General features: G+C 30.7%; 4 protein-coding genes and 1 non-coding gene across 5 annotated transcripts; 1 reads left to right on the plus strand and 4 right to left on the minus strand.

The window, feature by feature from the left end:
- Window positions 1-1,360: 1,360 nt before the first annotated feature.
- On the minus strand, window positions 1,361-2,099 carry LOC105800117 (late embryogenesis abundant protein At1g64065). The gene has a single exon (XM_012631045.2). It carries the CDS (start codon window positions 1,970-1,972, stop codon window positions 1,361-1,363), a length of 612 nt encoding a protein of 203 aa, XP_012486499.1. The 5' UTR covers window positions 1,973-2,099.
- Window positions 2,100-4,031: 1,932 nt separating this feature from the next.
- Window positions 4,032-5,203, minus strand: LOC105800121 (actin-depolymerizing factor 7). The gene is made up of 2 exons (XM_052621397.1): window positions 4,432-5,203; window positions 4,032-4,332 (listed from the first exon to the last, which is right to left on the minus strand). Exons 1-2 carry the CDS (start codon window positions 4,671-4,673, stop codon window positions 4,182-4,184), a joined length of 393 nt encoding a protein of 130 aa, XP_052477357.1. The 5' UTR covers window positions 4,674-5,203; the 3' UTR covers window positions 4,032-4,181.
- Window positions 5,204-5,653: 450 nt separating this feature from the next.
- LOC105797967 (uncharacterized) lies at window positions 5,654-6,529 on the minus strand (the record flags this gene model as incomplete). Its single annotated transcript, XM_012627829.2, has 2 exons — window positions 5,654-6,093; window positions 6,178-6,529. Coding segments are annotated over 2 exons (498 nt in total), but the record flags the coding sequence as incomplete, so codon positions are not given.
- Window positions 6,530-8,642: 2,113 nt separating this feature from the next.
- Window positions 8,643-8,714, minus strand: TRNAC-GCA (transfer RNA cysteine (anticodon GCA)). Its single transcript has one exon. It is a non-coding gene; the product is annotated as a tRNA-Cys (tRNA).
- A 7,302-nt stretch (window positions 8,715-16,016) lies between these two features.
- LOC105797968 (cytokinin hydroxylase) lies at window positions 16,017-18,448 on the plus strand. The gene is made up of 4 exons (XM_012627830.2): window positions 16,017-16,418; window positions 16,511-16,743; window positions 16,895-17,503; window positions 17,743-18,448. The coding sequence occupies exons 1-4, from the start codon at window positions 16,124-16,126 to the stop codon at window positions 18,169-18,171; spliced, it is 1,566 nt and encodes a 521-aa protein (XP_012483284.1). The 5' UTR covers window positions 16,017-16,123; the 3' UTR covers window positions 18,172-18,448.
- The last annotated feature ends 2,290 nt before the right edge of the window (window positions 18,449-20,738 follow it).

Here is a 20,738-nt window from a genome sequence, read left to right on the forward strand (position 1 = left end):
TATAATGAAATGAATGGAGCTCTACTATTGAGCCATGTCTTTTTACTAATATTTCTGTTTTATATTATATATTTAATTACAAGAAATAGGCTCGGAAAATTAAATTAATGCAATTTAATCTTTATCTCAAGCCTAGATATTTTCATATATATCAGCCCATGAATTCTATGAAATATCAGAATTTTTCATAATAATCCCTAAATCATGATTTCATCCAAAATCTTTTAATAAAATACCTTTACATATCCATCAACATCTCAATTTCATCATCTAATAACTAAAATAATGTAAACTTATCAATGGTATCTTCCAAAACTTTCAGCAAAATCAAAAACTAATGAAATGGTTAGTTGGAACTAATTGTAAAAGTCCCAAAACATAAAAATTTTAAGGAAAAAGCAAGAATTAAACTTACATGAAACAAATATTGAAAAACCAGCTTAAAACCTATTCAGTGGCTGTTTTAGAACGGCATTTCAATTTCCCTTTTATTTCACTTAAATTTGGCAAAATTTACAATTTTGCCCTTATTTCACATCAATTCCTTGATTTTTCTATGCTTATGTCGCCTCAGCCATCCCATGTGGGTCCAATTCCCTTTTAGTCCTCATTTGTTTACTATTTAGACTATTTAATCACTATTTCTTTAATTAGTAAGTTTTGTACTTTTTTAATTTAGTCCTTTTTAATTAATTAACTACCAAAACGTTAAAATTTTCTAACGAAATTTAATACTACCTTAATGATACTCCGTAAATATTTATAAAAATATTTACGGCTTGGTTTATAGGACCGAGACCTCGATACCTCTTTTCTAAATCACTTAACCTAATAAAGCCTTATAAAACACAAATTACTAATTCAAAAATGTTTTAAAAACCATATTTGGCTCGTAAATATTAAATAATAAAAATTTACGAGCTTATTTTCCGGATTTGGTGGTCTCGAACCACAATTTCCGACATCACTGAGAATGGGACTATTACACTGAATGTTAAGAGTATAGAGTGTGTTAGCGTCTATTACTAATATGGTTAGCAGCAGTTAGGCATATACAAGTAGAAGATATACTAACTAAGCAATATTTCAGTATTTTCAGTTTCCTCATTTGTTCTGTGTTATTCACAATAAAACAATTACTAACAGTCAAGGACGCAAGCTATGACACTAATCAACATTATAGACATCCACATATACTAAAACAATCTTATAAATATAAGTATTCAATAAATCCACAGATGGATACAGATAAAAGAAAAAAAGTAAAGAATAACAAGTTTATTTATATAGTATGATATATAAATGAGCCAAAACGCTGTAAAAGTACTGTAGTTAACTAAAGATATTGCAAAGCTCGACTTCAACGGCAGTTGATATCTTGGACAGCTCTGGTCACCAAGTTGACTAGCATGGCGCAGTTCATTTCTGCAGATTTCTTTTTCTTGATCAATTTCATCAACTGCACTTTCCCACTCAATTTGGAATGGCCTGTCAGTGCCATAAACCCTGCTTTAATCTCACTTTCCAAGCTTGAATTATTGGGTATATTGTTTGAGTTCAACTCCACGGTCACATTCATGTTCTTGGTGGATCTTGCCTTGCTTCTTCCTTTTGCAACAAATGCCTCCCCAACTCCAACTCCCCCGTAATCGAACCAAATGGTGGTGTTGTCGAATTTGAAGTGGCCGAAGTTTGAGTTCTTGACGGAAACTTGGGCGCTGAGTTTCATGTTGAAGGAAACAGGGCTAGGGGCTGCCGTGAGATCCTCGACGGTGACAGAGGTGAGCCTGAACTTGGGGTTTCTGATACGCATCACTGTAAGTGAAAAAACCAAGATGACAATTGTCTGGAAAATGGCGAAAGCTGCTGCGTATACCACCAATTTCATGCGTTTCTTTCGCTTCAGCTCCTCGGATGCCTCTGCAGCTGACTCCGTTCCTGTCTTTCTCTGTTCGTAGCTTTGCCCCGCCATTGCTGTATTCTCAAAAGAAAAGCTTCAATAATGGAATTTTAAAGGAGAGGTAGTGTGGGTGTGTATATATATGCAATAGCCAAGTTCCCAGTGGCGTCCATATTCAGGGCTTATAACAATTAATTCCAATATAATATACAGTGTAACATTGAATCAAACAGGTGGAAACGTTAGAAACCAGAATCCCGACCATCAAACCCTTCACTGTCTTCAGTTGCTGTAAAAAGGAAATAGAGTAGCATCTCTTGTCAAACAGCAATTGCTTCTATTTTGTCACACCAAATATTCTAGATTATAGATTTACATAAAATTCCAAAACTTAAATTCTAAACTCACTACAGTTCGTTTGGTGTATTTTTGTTTAAAAACTTATATTTCAACATTCTTAACCATAATCTATAGTTGTTTTGCCGTTTGTGATAACCTATAAGTGACGTGTATTTTTTCCCATATTTCAGCGTAATCTTTTTTTTTTTACCAATTACCTTTAAAATTCCGTACATAATTTTCAACGCTTCCAAAATTAATTCTCTTAATTCCCAATTTTCAATTATCATACACTTTCCCATTCAGCAGTCCGTCTAAAATAGCCATTCGATATATAACGTTGTTGGCCTTTTCATTTTTAGGGCTTTATGGCATTTTCAAAGTCTGCAGTTTACCGTGAGCCAGTTGAGTGCAATTCTTGTTCATTTTTTACAACTTTTTCTGACCCACAATTTATTTGTTACATATATGTTTTATTTTATTTTAATCGTTAGTTGTATGTCACTAATACTTAATTTTTTTTTTTCTAACAACAGATTTGAATCTTTTACTCTTTTCTCTACATACCAGGTATTTGATCTGAAATTTGACACTATGTTCATAATATAAATGCCATCCCAATACCCTACTCACTTCCTTACATTTCTTATGTTAAGTTTGATACATCAACCAAATTTATTTATTTTTAAAAGAATAAAATTGTATGTATGGGAGGGTTTAAACAAAAGTATAAGGCTTGAAAATTTTATTTGGCCAGAAAATTTCGGTTTGTTAAACTCAGGGTTAAGGTTAGATTTGGACTCCAACCTAGTCTATTTTATGCTTTATAATATATATGATGTAATTTACATTAAATATATAATATTATAATGTAAAATTAAATAATATGTTAATTTGTTTATGTTTAACATTTAATAAAACAAAGATCATATCAATAGTATTTTCTAAAAATTTAAGAATAATAGGCTTGACAAATATAAAGTTTTCTAATATCATGCATTGACTTGGCTTAAATTAACATATCTAATTTCTAAACCCTTCTTTCTAATCAAAAGAATTTTTAGGATTTGGTTTTACTAGTTTATGAGTTGTAATTAATTTTTGTTCATATCTATTATATTATTTGATATTTAAGTATCTTTTGCTTTAATTACGAAATTTTCAAATTTGTTAAATAAGAGTTTATGAATTCATAATTGATATTGTCATGTTAATTAGAAATAATGTTGTTGGTTAATGAGGAAATAACCATCAAGTTTCATCTTAGTTATTGAGAAGAAAAGTAGAGATTTAAGTGGTACGAGCTAGAATTGATTTATCAAGAGTATATGAAAAAAAATTACATTCACGATTAAATTAATTGTGAATCAAAACTAAAACATTTTCATTTTTCATATTTTCTTTTGGTAATTTTAATTTTAATTGCAAATTATTCCGTTTACTTTTTATTTTATTTGTTTTTATTGAAGAGATAAAATTATTATTGATCCCCATGAATACTACTCCACTCTCTACTAACTACAAAATTTTATATTTTTGAGAAAATAATATTATATATTTTAACTTTAATTTTATACATAATATTTAAATTTGATTCTATCTTTTATAAACAACTAACATTATTTTATAATAATCATATAAACATCATATATTTCAAAGAAATTAATATGCCTAGGACCAAATAGAAATGATCGAAAAGTATAAATTTAGCATAAATGTATGGATAATATTACATTAAAACTACAAGAGTCCATTGTAAAACCCACACTTCAAAAAAAAAAAAAAAGTTTGACAAAAGAAGAAAAAGTATAAATAGAAATGATCGAAAAAGTATAAATTTAGCATAAATGCAATTAAGCAATGCTTACAAATGGTAGTAATATGCATAAAGAGAGGGTGAATGTTGGAGAAGAAAGTAAAACGCAAGAATAGCTTTGCGTATTCAGATTGCCCGGGCTTTTATAATGTCAAAGCTCATTTCACTAGGGTCTGTTGCCTGCAACTCAACTTGAATGCCATCCAATTCTCTCTTGAATCTATCTTTTGAGCTTGCATACACCATCTTACTTCTCACCCTTGATGTATCCGGTGACCTGTTAAAAAGAAAAATGAAGGAATTTGGAGAGTTTTCCTTGGAATATATGTTAAATGAATGAAACAAAGGTAGACTGATTTGGGGTTGGCATATATACCATGCAATGAAGAAAATTTTGCTTTTCTGACAGTTCTCATCAGTGGTGAAGTCGAAATCAAAGACGGCATAGCGACATTCATCGGCAGGTAGAGCCGCAGTGAAATCTTCATAGGTTTCTTGAGGGCTTCCAACTTTCTCAACCACCACCTGCTGCTCTTGAATCTTGAAAACAATGAACCTATAGTTTCTCTTCGCTTTTAGCTCCAAGAATTTCAGCTTACATTCATCATCAACAGCCATTCCAGATGCCGCGTTCGCCTAATCCGACATATGACCAAGAAAAACCAAGAAATATATGAATCAATGAAAGATTTCCGACCAGCATCTCTAAATTCTAAATTAAACAACATTTCTAACATGACATGGAAGAAGAACTCACCATTTTTTCGTCCAAAGGATTAATTGAGTTATGTAAGGAGGAGGAGGAGGAGAGGAAGAAGAAGGAAAAGAAGAAGAAGACAGAGAGAAATGAAGAAGGGGATAAAGTGGGAAGAGATCCTTAGTTGAGGGGAGATATTATGAGGCGAGAGGAATACGGTGGTGAAGAGAAATTTGAGGGCAAAACAATGGTAAACAACTCTCCAAGCTTTAAAGGCTAACCATGTCCACAACAATAGGTGTTCTTTACGCGTTGATTTTCAGGAAAACGCACGTTCATTTCTGGTTGCATGGCCAGGAGTTTTGTTGCCTATTTTGAGTAAAACTTGTTTTGACATTTTATCCCTTGTTATCAGATTTCATCACACAAATTTGTATACTTCGGCCTTGCATTTCACGTTTCAGCCTTGATTAAGATCACTAATAAATCACAGTAAGAATTAATCACTCACAATGTGCAAGGGTTATTTAATACCAGTTTAATGAGATAAATAAAATCCCTTTTTTAAGGGTTTGAAAGATAAATATTAATAGTTTATTTAGATGTCTCAAGGACCGAGTAAATTGATAGATCTTATATCAAGCGGTTAATTTAAGGTAATTAATGTTATTTACTTCCAAAGCAATTAAACTATATTTATTTATTCCATTATTTGATAACTATATTATACTAATAGTTTTTCATATATAAATTGTTCAATCTCAGCTTACACATAATAAAAAGAAAAAGAAAAGCGTCAAAAAGGAATTAATAAATCCAATTATTGAATCCAACGCCCACATTAAAATCCTATAATCTTATCTTTTAAATTTTAATTTACCTAACATCAAAATTTAGAAATAGTTGAAACTGTCAATATTTGTATTTCACATTGTTTCATTTTTCATACCCATTAAGCATATAAATAAGTGGGGTATGGTAAACCACACATCTTCATACCATACATATCTCTAGCAAAAGTTGCAGTTTATCATATATAGATTGCACACACCAAAACCGAGGTCCAAGCTCATGGGTCATGGCTCATTCCAAAATTTTAATAAGATGGTTCATGCACTTGAGCCCGGTTTCTAGAACCTAGCCCCTACCCAATGGAACTTTCTTTATTATTGTAAACTCACCAGTCAACCAAAATTTAGAGTGGCGGCATTGCTGGGGCAACGCCCAAGAACTTCACACCACTGGCGGGTCCTGGTGCAACAATACCAGAGCTTCGGATCTCAGCCAGTCCTCTTTGTGTATTTGCTCCTTGTGCCTCACACAATTTCGGAAGGAAAACACCTGCCAAGATAACAAGCATTAGTTTTTAAATTTAATTTAATTATTGCTCTTGCATGCTCTTCTAGTACTGCTAAAAGAAGTTACTTTCTCCCGCGGCGAGGTTGAAGTAAAGGTCGGCGACGTTGGGGCAGCTATTGTAGCACTGAGGGGAGCAAAGCATTTCGGTGAAGCGAGACTTAAGGAGGGAATCGGATAAGATGCCGAAGGATTTTCTGCCAAGCCTGCATGCTTTGACACACTTGTCGATCTCAATCCAGTTGTTGATCTTATCGTCTTCGATCTCCGATGTCCGGCATGTGAATTCATCCTCGCCGCTCCTCTTGACGTGCTTCTCTAGCACGCAGCGTTTGCCGGCCGATGATACCGGGTAGGTGCAGGTGTCTTCGTCAAGTTGTTCACATGTTATTTCCCTTGCAACCAAAATTATACAGTTTCGTCAAAGTGCTGCCATCTTGATATTACAACTTTGCATGTTTTTAATTTAAAGTGCTTGATTTGAGAACCTAGGGTGGCTTGACAGAAGGCGGCAAACAGTGCAAGAGCAAGGACTGGTAAGGCCTTGAAGCTAAAGTTGGAAGCCATGGTTTTCGAATGGAGAGAAGACCAAAAGAAAGAAAGAATTGTTGGGTTTCGATATGGAGCGTGATGGGGAAGGAAAGGATTCTGTATAGTATCACAAGTCACAACATAATGTTTTCAATAAACTCATAATTCTGCGCACACTACAAAAAATATAAGTAGACTTTAGTTTTGTTTCTTTCCACAGACTCAGCTCAGATTGATTTGACTATTAATATGTTTTATTTTATAAATAAATTTAAATAAAAAAATGTGTTACATTTAGGTTGAATTGGACTATGTTGGCCTAAATTCATAAATTTTGTAATGATGTGAGCTGAAATTTCTAGAAATATATTTAAAGGTGAAATTTTTTTGAAAGATTTATGGCAATTTTAACTTATGTTTTCATAATAAGACCCCTACCTCGCGGGCTAGGTCCGGTAGTGATAATAAAATAATTTATTTATGAGAAAGAACAGAAACATTTACAACTTCAAATTAGAAACGAAGAGTAGCCCTACTTTTGATACACAGGACATGAAGAAATGGTGGTTATTGGTGGGAACCGACCAAGGGTGACCTTGCTTTGCATGTGAAGGAGTCGATTAGTGGCGCGGAAATGCCCCCATCACTCATCACGCTGTGCTTTCAAAACCAGAAGTTGGGCATACGGTCTGAATTTTTTACCCGTAATTGGGGTGCAGCATCTCAATGAGAAGTGAAGTGAACCCATTACTATTACTTTTCACTAGCTTCCAAAGACTAATTACACTCAATTTTTTTACTGCTTTTATTGTAGTCATCTAGATAAAAAAAATTGTAATTTGATGATTATCGTTACAATAATTTATTATTTTAGTTACTTAATCGTTAAATTCTTGACGGTAGCTAATTGTATATGCAGTATTGATTATTGTTCATCATTTATAATTCTAAACTCAATGGGTGAGTTTACTTCATTTCAATTTCTCCTCCTATACATTTAATAGCACCTTTACTTGTTCTTCTATCTCTACCACAAAAGATCATAATATCATCTCATATTTTCAATCACCTTATTGATTCCTTAAGATTAATCTAAAATGTCAAACAAGAAAATACCACAAGAATTTTTGAAGAAAGATAAAACACCATATCATAATATAGCTTAATAAACTTTATGAAAACAAAATTTAGAGAATATGTAAATGTAGACATATAAAATAAATACAGTAATAACACATCTTGAAGTAATCATTCCAAAAATGAAAATTATCTGCTATGATAACTACTATTGTCATTTCTTTCATTTTGATGAAGATGAATTTCAGTAGCATGATGACTCCTCTCTCTTTTATATATATGTTCTCTAGTCAAATTGAGCTTCAAAGTGGAGTTGATATGCTCTTTAGCAACATCGTAAGCTTGAGGTTTAAATTCATTGTTACTGTTTTTTAACCTACAAATACAAATTAGTCACTAAATCTCTATCCATTTCTCAATTTCAATTTTGTCTTATCAGTCATGCAATTCACAAAAAACCAGCATTGACTTAGTTTAATTACCAACGTAAGACTTGGACTTATGATTATCAATATTATATTGATAAATATACTCAGTTTTTTTTATATTCATACATATCAATATTAATATTTTTAAATTTTATATATACACAAAATACATATATTTATAATCTAATTCTAGTTTTTAATAACATGCAAATATACTTTAATTACATAAGTATAAAATGTATATATGTAAATAGAAATTTTAAAAGAATTAATTAGGTTAAATAACATTATTTTATTATTAATAAAAATATTAATACACTCTGGTTTTTGATGAAAACAAACCAAAACATAATGGAGATATGCGATTAAAATGAAACTTAAAAAGACATTGCAAGATTAGGAATTAAATTTTAATAATAACAGGAAGAACGCTGTTATAGTAACTCAACAGAAGTAGAGTCTTTTGTAATTTTCAAAAGTTACCCAACATTACTTGTAAGGGCCCAACCGGGTTCGAACCGGTGACCTCTTGATCTGCAGTCAAATGCTCTACCACTGAGCTATAGACCCTTGTTGTTAAGGGAGGTCAAATTAATTATAAATACATTGTGAAGACCCGCTTTACTTAGTCCTGTTTCAAACAAACTACTTTCTTTTTCTAAATTTGTAAATTTTCTGCTAAAAAAGATTAAAACAATTATTCTGTCAATTGGCAATAAAATTTCCAATCTTATTAGCTTCGAAATTACAACTTTTGGTACCAAGTAAAAAGGAGGCTCAAGATCAAGTAAATCTTTCTAATATCAGATTAACCAAAACTCACTGCAATTATTTCTCAAAATTTGTTATCCCAAGTGAAGTCTGTAAGTTAAAGTCCCAACATTTTATACCAATTCATAAAATCTACATTTTACAATTCCCAATCTTATACATTAGACGTAACTTATTGAAAGTTATTTTTTTTTCAACTTCAGGATGCAAGATGAAGACTGAGGAAGGGGTGATAATCATTATTGTTAGGTATGGGGCATCACATGAGGATTATAGCTACATAGATGCACTCTATATCACCTCCAAATTCATACCACTTTGGTACATCTAAGGGAAATGAAAAACGTGGACTAAATACTCGTCATCTATATCTCCATTTCTTCTTTTTAAATATAAATAAAAAGGCACCTATTGTATATTGGGATGTTTGTGAATATTCGGTTTTCTTTTATTTTTTCAAATTTGAATATTACAACTTTTAAATAATATTCAAGGATACAAATATATATTTATTATTGAATGCGGATTCGATATCTGAATCCTTTTATTACAAAATGCGACTTTTAGTGAACTCTTGCCGAGTTGGATATCTAGAGAAAATAATTGAAAATTAATTTTTTATTCAATTACTGAAATATAATAATATTTAATTTGGATATAAAATTCAAATATACTCCTATGGTGATATATGTAATTAAATTTAATGATGTTATAAATGGTAAATAAAAGCATCTCGAAAGCGGAAAAGTATTTTTTAGTACTGATTAAAAATATGAATAATAAAATTGATGAAGCTAAAATCATCTTAAATTTTGTATGAATGAGATATACATGGATAAATAAGTATTGTATCGATAGATGGTAATGCCACATATATAAAAGCTTTAGGATAATGGTCGGAGGGAAAAGATGTTGTTTTGGATATTTCCATGATTTGTGATTCTTTTTATTGCTGAAAAAATGTGATTGGTATTCTTTAGGATAAAGTTGATAAAATTATATTAAAAAAAATGTGATTAACATGCTAGAATAATATTTATATTATTGAACATTTAAGATAATTGGCTAAGATATCAATTGAGTCTTAGTATTATTGTTAGTGTAAGAAGACGTGAGTTCAAATGCGTTGAAACAAAAACGCGTTATCCTTCCATTTAAATATTGATGAACTTTAAATATCATATAAAATGCGGCTAAAGTTATATATGTTGGGTTCAACAATAATTGCCCTGTACTGTACATGAACCATTCTTAGTTTAATCTGGTGGGAGGTATAAAATGAAGGGTAAATGTGGACTCCAACCAAATCTTTTAAGGACTTTGACTCTTTCCTTAACCTTCCTTTTTATCTTTTTTTAACAAAAATCACTTGCAACGTAAATTAACTACTCTTTATCTTCTAACAAAAATCACTTACAACGTAAATTAGCTTTCTTTCTTTTTTAAATTGAAAAACCTATATAATAAATAAAATTAAAAATTTGTTGGGTTATCATAGAAACATAAGAAATAAAATAATAAAAATTTGTATTGATTCCAACCATGATAAGAAAATTTGATATTTTAAAAAAAAGAGAATATTTTGGGTAATTTATAAAAAGAGGAAGTAAACAAAATCTTAAAAATGGAAAGCCCATTTCGGTGCTTAACGGTACATCAATTTCATATCAGCAATACGATTGCAAGGGAAAATTGAATGATTCGTGTTTAGGTTAAAATTAAGAAATTCATAAAACAATGAAGCTACGATGAACAACATTAGTGTGTTCCGCATATTCTACGAATCAATGTCACAAAATTTCATCATTCAAGATGGAGACTGAAATATGGCTTATGTTTTACTAAACAAATTTACTTCAAACTAAACTAAATTAAATTTAGTAAAACATGGATTCCTAATGTTGTTTAGTTTGAGCTGGGGTGGGACCAATTGCATCCCTAGAAAAACACGTGGTGCTTTCTTGCAATAAAACATGGACATGGGATATGGGAAGGGAGCCGCGTAAGGGAGAGGGAAAGTCACTGATGTCTTTCACACTTCTACAGCGTTTATTCATTGAACCAAAACAAGTAAAAAAAAAAGATCCCAGGAAGTTGGCGCCACCGGCCACCGGAATAGTTGGGTTTTAAAATAAGATAAATGTTGAAAGCAAGGATTTGATAGCATGGTTGCAGTTAGTTGCAGTTGCATTAGTTGACCATCACCACCACCCGATTTTGTAACGCGAAATTAAGTGAAAAGGCATCATAACATAGATGTGGAATGCCGCAATTGTCTGAGTAGGTGAAATGCACTAACAATCCCTTCATTTGTAGTTAGGTTAGGCTTGCTGCAATAACTATACAATGGAGAGCTAGTATTTTTATTGCTTCAAAAGCCATGGCTTCCGGAGTCGGCTTTGCAACATTTTCTGGCAGGTTTTAGTGGTCGAACCAAACTACATACTCGTCTCCCGACTTCCATCTTTTCATTATTAATAACCTCACTTGTTTTTAACTCAAACACAGGTTTAAATTTTAGATGCAACACACGAATGCCAAGACCGTAAAATGGATTAAAAAAATTAAACTTTTAACAATTCCACCAACATACGAATTTTGAATGTATTAAAATAAAGACTTTTTTTTCATTATTTATAGCACTATTAAAAAGAGGTAAAGTAGTTTTATTTAATACCTAACAAGTTTTTTTATGTTTGGAAACGTATTTTATTATTAATGACACTATTAAAAAAGTGAAGTAACGTAGTTTTATTTAATAACTAAAAAGTTTTTGTATGTTTGGAAATGTATTCTATTATTAATGACACTGTTAAGAAAAAAAGGTAAAGTAACGTAATTTTATTTAATACCTAAAAGTTTTTTTTTTTTATGTTTGGAAATGTATTCTATTATTAATCACATTAATAAAAAATGGTGGAGTAACGTAATTTTATTTAATACCTACAATGTTTTTTTATGTTTGGAAATGTATTTTATTATTAAAAAAGTGAAGTAACGTAGTTTTATTTAATACTCTTTTTTTTATCTTTGGAAATGTATTCCATTATTAAAAAGTGAAGTAACGTAGTTTTATTTAATACTTAAAAGTTTTTTTAAATATAATGGGTTAGTGCTTGGTATGTTAGTAGTATTTTTTTATACAATTGTCATGTGTCCCTTTTTTTAAAATATTTATTTTTGTAATATTTCACTATACCAGCTCGACTTAATATAAAATGTACCAAATATTATTTCATAACATTAATATAAAATATACTTCATTTCCATTTTACAATCTACATACAGGGTTCGTAGTTGCCCGGCCCTCCCAACAATATTATCTTCAAGGATTGAAATTGAGTCCTTTCCTTAAGAGTGCAATGTATCTTATCATTGCACCCAACCATTTGTTAGTCAAATGTTACGATTTTCATTTATATGCATGGAATTTTTAGATTTATCAAAAAATAAAAATAAAAAGACATAAATACCTTCAAAATAATGGGATTCACAATCAAGTAGTACAATTTGATGCGAGTCGTTTGACATAATAAAGGATTAAATATACTCAAGGTCATTAAATTATTAGAAAATTTATATTTTGATAATTTAATTTTAAAAAATTACAAATTAGTTTGAAGAGATTTAGTTTGTTTTTTAAAGGTTTAATTAAATAGACAGATGAAGATAAGTGGAAAAACATATTGGTATGTCTTCTTAAAACCTTTGAATGTAAGTGAAGCAGGTTTTGTATTAAGATATGGGAATTTGTTTGACAACATCCCCCAAACACGTTTATATCAAGAAAAAGAAAAGGGAAAGCCATGTTGGTATGAATTTCAAGACTTGAGGAACTTAGACGAAAACTTTGAAATCTTTATGTTTAAAACTACAAAATAAGAGGTTTTCAAACTCAAGAGTTAGTTCAACTGTTTAACTAACAGCGCAGTAAACCAAAATTATGTTGGTTAAGCCTCCTAAACTTTCGTATATATCCACGTACAGATGCTGAGCATTGCTTGTATGAATACTGGAGGGAGTCATTAAGGTGATGCACTGGAGCTGCGCCTAGCTCCTCTTCTATAATTCCAATCTTTCTACTTTCTCACTAAAAATATTACTAAACCTACCGTTTTGCTCTCCCTCATTTTGGAACTTAGCCACATTTGAGGGGCATTTGTATTTTCCTTTTATTCTTCTTTTGACTTCTAATAATTCAATATTTTCATATTTGACTCCAACAAAACTCTTTTTTTCAATTTGTTCTCTCTTTCTCTAAACAAAATATAATAATATATTCTATTTGATGTCTGCATTAATTGGGTTAGAAAAATACAAAAATATCCTTTCATATTTGAGAGTGTTTTAGTTTTTTTAACTTCAAAGCCAATAGAAAATATGCATATGATAAAATTTGAACCATACCAATTACATCTAAAAAATCTTAATCAAAACTTTATTTTAATTTACACACATAATTTTTGCATATTCCATAATTTTATGTATAATGATATTTTAAAAGGCAATGGTTATAATAACATGAATTTTTGAATTTTTTTATTAAATGAATTGATTTGATATTCATATTTTGATTAAATCAAGGATGTTATCTTTTATAATAAATTTTAATTGTACAAACTTTTTACATCAAATAAGTAATTAGACATTTTTTTCCAATTTTGACTTGCAAAATTTACAAGAATAAAACTTCAAACATAACGTTGAGGAAAAAAACATGGAACATAACAATCACATTAAAAAAATTAAGAAATATACAAAATTATGTTACATATTCTAGTTTGGCATCTCTTTTATTTTGATTATTAAATTTGTATACAATTACTCATTTATTTATCATAAGTAAGACCATGAAATTTTAAAATCATAAAAGAAAGTTCAATTCAATTAAAAGAGATCATCTATGTTATAAATGTGGATATTGTACGTGACAACATGCAGCATTATGACATGTATATGTTATTTTGTAAAGAGAAAGGGCATTTTTCTTTGCTGTTCAACTATTCTAAAATTTTTAAATCATTATAAATGTAATTAGTTTTATTTAGTTGAATTGGTATTTTATAAAGTAAATTTATCAAAATTTATATTTTTATAAAATAATAAATATTTATATGAGAGTATTTTTACCATTTTATATTTTTATAAAAAATTTAAAAATAAATATTCATAATCGGATTTTAACCTAAACATTATAACTTTCAACTTAATCAATTTTATTTTTATATATATTTTGTATAAACGTTATATTTTTAAAAACTTTTGCAACTTAAGTTCAAGTCACGTCATCTGTAAAATTTTGGTACAATGGTGGTAGAGTATTTTTTTTAATTCCACAAACAACTTAAAAATTTGACATGCATCTCTTTTCTTTAAATATCTGATCTCTATAGGATATTTGTCAACCCCTTAACGGAGTTTAAAAACTCCATTGATAATATACCAAATATTTTTTCTTAAATTATTTGTATAAAAATATAAAATCATTTTTATAAAAAAATTTGTTATTCTCTTGAAAAATATTTCCTAATTAAATTACAACTCGTGGGACCAAAGAAGGAGCGATTAATATAGTAGAAATGCAAAAACTGGAGTTGAAACCCTATCGGAAAATGTAAGCAAAGCCATTGTTCGAATCCCCTAATTCTGAAATCATTGTTTTGAAACCTGCTAAAAATCCGGCTCCTCTATTTTCCTCTCATTCACAGTCTGGTCTGCGATTTTGAAAGAGGAGGTGGTATGGGAAGAAAAGAAGATCAACTTCTTTTTAAAGTTTGTGGCAAATATCTATGCCTGTGTGTACTGGCCAAATCAGCCACGTAATACAAGTGTCAATTATCAAAGTTGTACTAAATGGAGTAAGTAGTCGCCGTCAACCGACGAAAAACGAACGATTGAAATTATAAGTACAAAAATATTTCGTATTAAACACTAATACAAAAGAAAGTTTTCTTAACTCATGCTTAATTATTATTTAATAATTAGAAATATTTGTGTTTAAATGTTATAATCATATAAAATATTAATATATCATGCTTTATAGTTTTTATGAATAAAGTAATATTTAGTCACTAATTTCCTAATATGGTTTCTGAAATTTTTAGAATTTCATTAAAGTGTGATGAAGTAATTCTATAAAATTTGAATATATATAATTATCTATACGAGGTTGTTGTAAATAAATAAATATTTATATTTTATTAGTAAATTCCATGAGCATATTTGCTTTTTATGTTATTTTTATGTCATCTTTTAATTTGCACATAAATACTTATAATAAAGTGACATTTATTTCCCAATTATCCATAAATAAATATATTTTATGTTTTCAATTTCATCACAGGGCTTTGACTTTTCTCATTCGTGGAAACCCTCGTCGGTCAAAGGCTTAAACATCAAATGTAAATCATGAATAAAATCGCAGTATTATAAAATTCATTAAAGCATCCAAAAGAGAAGCTCCACTTGTCCACTGTCCAGACTTTGTAATAAGAAAGGGTATATAATATATTTTAATCCAATGGTGGATACTAACGCTCCACGATTCATGCTCACATCACTCATTGAACAATTAGACCTTATTTTTATTTTATTTATATTAAATGTTACTATGAAGAATTTGAATTTTAAGAGTTAAAATGAAGTTAATGGCATATGTAAAAGTCAACAACAGTGTGGAAGGCAGATGCAGATGAGTCAAAGGACCCTGGGTGGAGGGAAGTGATTGGGCAGAATCTGAATATATCGGACCGTGTATGTTTAAACCGCATAAGGGCGAAAACACCTATATTTGACAAAGACAATTAATCACGCTGGTCGGCGAAACCAATTTGTATTGAATACATATTTTTACAACTTAATAACAATTTATTATCTTTGTATTAAGTTTAGAGTTGGAATAAGAACAATTCTATTTTTTATAAATATATTAGGTATATTATTCATTTGCAGGAAAAGACAGGATAGATACAAAATAGCTTCTTTTTTTTTTTTAAAGAAAAGCTTGAAAAAGATCCAAGACTTTGAAAGCATACAAACTGACCAAGGGGTGGAGCAAATAGTCAAAACTCCGACATTCTGGAACTCCGTTTTCTTCTATAAATACCCACTTCATTCGCTTCGTTGAACATCAAAATCATACGTTTATTCTTAAGTTGAGCTAGCCTGCTAGAGATCGATAGAGATCTTTTGTAACCAAAAAAAAAAAAATGGGGATTTTGAAGCTATCCCAAGCTTTTATGAGCATGGCCATGGTGGCTTTTCTTGTTTATTTGCTGTTGAGATTGTTGTTCTCTTGCTGGATTCTTCCCATTCGAGCTTATCGCAAGATCAAGAAGAATGGGTTTGAAGGTCCAACTCCTAGTTTTCCTCTGGGAAATATTACAGACATGAAAAATACTAAGAATTATGTTAATGATTCCTCACTTAGATCCTCTGCAGCTATTTCCCATGATCTACACTCCACTGTGTTTCCTTACTTTGCTCGGTGGCAAAAGACTCATGGTCAATCTTCGCTATCTTTCATATATATAAACAAAATGAATACCCTTAGTTTGTTAAATGATTTTATATATTGATATCTGGTTGGGTTGCAGGAAAAGTGTTCATCTACTGGCTGGGGACTGAGCCATTTTTATACATTGCTGAGCCAGAGTTCCTTAAGAAAATGTCATCGGGAGTGCTGGGTAAGAACTGGGGCAAACCCAGTGTGTTTAGGCGTGATAGAAAGGCTATGTTCGGAAGAAGCGGATTGGTGATGGTTGAAGGAGAGGATTGGGTTCGTCATCGCCATGTTATTACTCCTGCATTCTCCCCAGCTAACTTGAAGGTCTCTCTCCTTTTACCACTCTCATACTATTACTCTAATCCAATACGCTATTCTTGGCTTTCAAACAAACATTCCAACTGGACTAAAGCCAGGGTTATTGGGTGTACCATCCACTTAACTCAACTTCATTTTATGCTTGATGATAATGTAGGCCATGGCAAGCTTGATGGTGGAACCGGCCACTAATATGCTAAACAGGTGGACTACCTTAATAAGTTGTGGTAAAGCTGAAATCGATGTTGAAAGAGAAATCACAACAACGGCAGGGGAGATCATTGCAAGGACAAGCTTCGGGTTGAGCCACCAAAACGGCAATAAAGTGTTTGAGAAATTGAGAGCCGCGCAAACCACACTTTTCAACTCCAACCGCTATGTGGGTGTTCCTTTCAGCAAGTGGATTTGCCCTAAGAAAAACCTGGAAGCCACAAAACTTGGCCACGAAATAGACCAACTCCTTTTATCCATCATCCACGCTCGTAAGCAGTCTTGGGATGGATCCCCTCAGAAGGACTTGCTGGGTTTATTGATGGAAGGCAGCCACCTCGACGGCCGGTCCGGGAAGAGCTTAACCGCTAGGGAGCTTGTTGATGAGTGCAAGACTTTCTTCTTCGGTGGCCATGAAACCACTGCATTGGCTCTCACTTGGACCCTGCTGCTTTTGTCCTTGCATCCCCAGTGGCAACACCAATTGAGGGAGGAAATTAAACAAGTGATTGGAGATGAGGAGATCGACTTTACCCGATTTGCCCACTTAAAGAAGGTACCTTGTTGATTTATTTTATATACCAATGTGATCTAACTCTTTTGATGCTCTCCAAAGTAACAACTCATTATTTTGACGTCACCCTAAACCAAAAACAAAGAAGAAACCAAACGAGAAAGTTAAATTGACACTTCAAAAACCTCATATGCATAGCCTTTTTGTATGTATGAAACGAATTTCACGTGGGTCAATGCTTGCATAGATATTGATACCATTTGTGTGGCTTGTATTTGCAGATGGAGTGGGTGATGAAAGAGGTGCTAAGACTCTACTCACCAGCACCAAATGCACAAAGGCAAGCAAGAGAAGATATAAAGGTGGATGAGCTTGTTATCCCTAATGGAACCAACATCTGGATCGACGTAGTTGCCTTGCACCATGATCCTACAATATGGGGAGGCGACGTGAATGAGTTCCGACCAGAGAGGTTTAAGGACGATAGTCTATACGGAGGATGCAAGCATAAGATGGGGTTTTTGCCATTCGGATTTGGAGGGAGAATGTGTGTTGGGAGGAATTTAACAATGATGGAGTACAAAGTTGTATTAACCCTTATGCTTAGGAGGTTTTCCTTTTCAATCTCTCCTAATTATCGCCATTCACCTTCTATTATGCTTTCCCTAAGGCCTAAATTCGGACTTCCTCTCATTGTTAAACCCCTTTAGGCTTTTCCTTTTCCTTTTTTTGTTTTTCCTTTTCTTTTCCTTTCCTAAGGGTATAGTCGAATTACATTAGGAGAAGGGTTACACACAATCTTAAACCTTACTTATCCAAAGGAATTCGTATCCCTTCTCTTCTATGTATTTCTTTTCCTTCCATTTGCGTATCATTTACGTGGTCTTTGTTCTTTGTACTTTTTTTTAAATATATATAAATAGAAAACATGAATTTAAAAAATCATCTTTTTTATATGAATTTTTTTTAAATAAATATTTTTATATCATATCAACACTCATTTTCTATACATTTAATGTTCAAATAAAAGAGCAAGTAATAAGGCATCCGACCAAGAGTGAAGTGAGAAATGATTTTAGGGAGCCGCCATAGATATATAAAGATTTAGAATCAATAATTTTTTTTCAAAAGACTTATATATTTTATTATATTTGGAAATTAATCTTAGGGGTAATAAAACTCAAACGAGACATTCACATTGTTCGCATGGGTGATTTTAGAAAAAGAATTTAGGCACCATTAAAATTAAGTTAAAATATAATTTTGTATTACTTTATATCTTGATAGCTCTCAAGAGGATTAAATTGAAATTTTAACATTTTTAGGGATAAATTATAATTTTACTATATATTAACTTAAGGTTTTATAAATTTTGGGAGACTAAAGCAATAAATTTTCTTTTTTTGGAGGTTAGGGCACTAGTTGACCCTCCCTTTTCACCTTATTGTTGGCAAACGTTGAGATTCTATCCTTCTAATTGCTCAAATTTGATTCCCATGTGAGTTGTACCTTCATATTTATTTTGGCTTAAATCTTACTATGACTGAGTTCTCTTTTTTGAGTTTTGAAAACTTAAGGGGCAATGCCCTTTTGCACCTCTAAACTCTCTTCAATTCATACTTCAATAAAGATTTCTTTATGCTATTTTTTGAGAATATAAATTTAAATTTAATTTATTATATAAATTGTAAAAACGAAATAGATATATATAAGTAAATTAGTTGAGTTTGAAATTAACAAATTTCTTAAAAAATTCAAACAATCATAAATATAATATTAGCATGGTATTTTAAAAACCCATTTTCAAAGCCTGAAATTTAAGTTGCCGTCATCTGTGAATTGTGGCTCCTATATGCTATTTGAGGATACTTTTTTTGGCACCTAAAATAGAAAATAATTATTAAACCAAAGATGATGTGTACGATGTTTAAAGTTGGAATTCTTTGGGATTTTTATCAAAATATTATAAATAAAAATAAAAAATACCAAAATATTATAAAATTTTTTTATTTACCAAAATAATACAAAAAATAAAACAGAAAAAAAAAGCTACGACGACATGACAGCACACTGATGGAGGGGCTGCCATAGGCGGCACCAGTTGTGCCAGTGGCAGAGGCGGCACCGATGGTGCCCCTGCCACAGGCGGCACTGCCCCTATAATGGGACCATTCGGCTGGTGGGTGGGGGGAAGAGAAGGAGAGGGAAAGGAGAAGAAAGAAAGAAAGAAAAAGAAAGAAAAGGAAAGGAAAGGAGAGGAAAGAAAGAAAAAGAAGGAAAGAAAAGGAAGGAGAAGAAAAAAAAAGAAAGAAAAAAAGGTGATCTTTTTTGTATTAATTTAATTTTTTTGTAATATTTGTGTAAAAAATTATGTTATGTACATTATATGTGTTTTATTATTTTATTTAGCATATATATTTTATGAAATTTATTTAGCATGATAAAATCCATGTTATGTACATTCTATGTTGATTAGAATTTTTTTATGAAATTTATTTAGCGTGTTGTAATTAGTTTTTTAGGAAAATAGCATTAAAAATAAAATGATAAAAAATATGTTTAAGAAAACATAAAATACGAAAGAAAAAAAAACGAAATTGTATATTCACGAAAGTAATAAAATCCGAAAAAATGGTATATTTAAAAACACACTAAATTAATAAATTTCAAACATAATGTTCTAAAATAATATAAAATAATAAAATTAGAAAATATGATATTTTTAAAGTAATAAAATGCGGAGAAAAAATACGAGCAAAGGGCAAGTAAGAGTTTTTACTAAATTTTTAAAAATTCAGAAATAATTAATACAAATATTTCAAACAAAATGTACTGAAATAATATAAAATAATAAAATACGAAAATAATATATTTTTATCGAAAGTAATAAAATTCAAAAAAATAATACGAGCAAAGGGCGAAATAAGGTTTTTTTTTAAATTTATTTAAAAACACACTAAATTAATAAATTTCAAACATAATGTCTTGAAATAATGTAAACTAATAAAATTAGAAAATATAATATTTTTATTGAAAGTAATAAAATTCGGGAAAATAGTACGAATAAATGGACGAAATAAGGGTTTTTTATTAATTTTTTTTGAACTTGCAGGCATTAAAATTGCTTCATTGATTAATCTCGGTACACACATATCTGATGCGGCTAATAATGCGGTATGATTTATTATTTGTTAATCGTGAGTTCTATTTAAAAAGGATATACGTAATATATAGAAATAAATCATGTTATCCTAATTTTTTTCTGTTAACACTATCA

Source organism: Gossypium raimondii, chromosome 9, assembly GCF_025698545.1.
Source record: "Gossypium raimondii isolate GPD5lz chromosome 9, ASM2569854v1, whole genome shotgun sequence".
Taxonomy (NCBI): Eukaryota; Viridiplantae; Streptophyta; class Magnoliopsida; order Malvales; family Malvaceae; genus Gossypium; species Gossypium raimondii.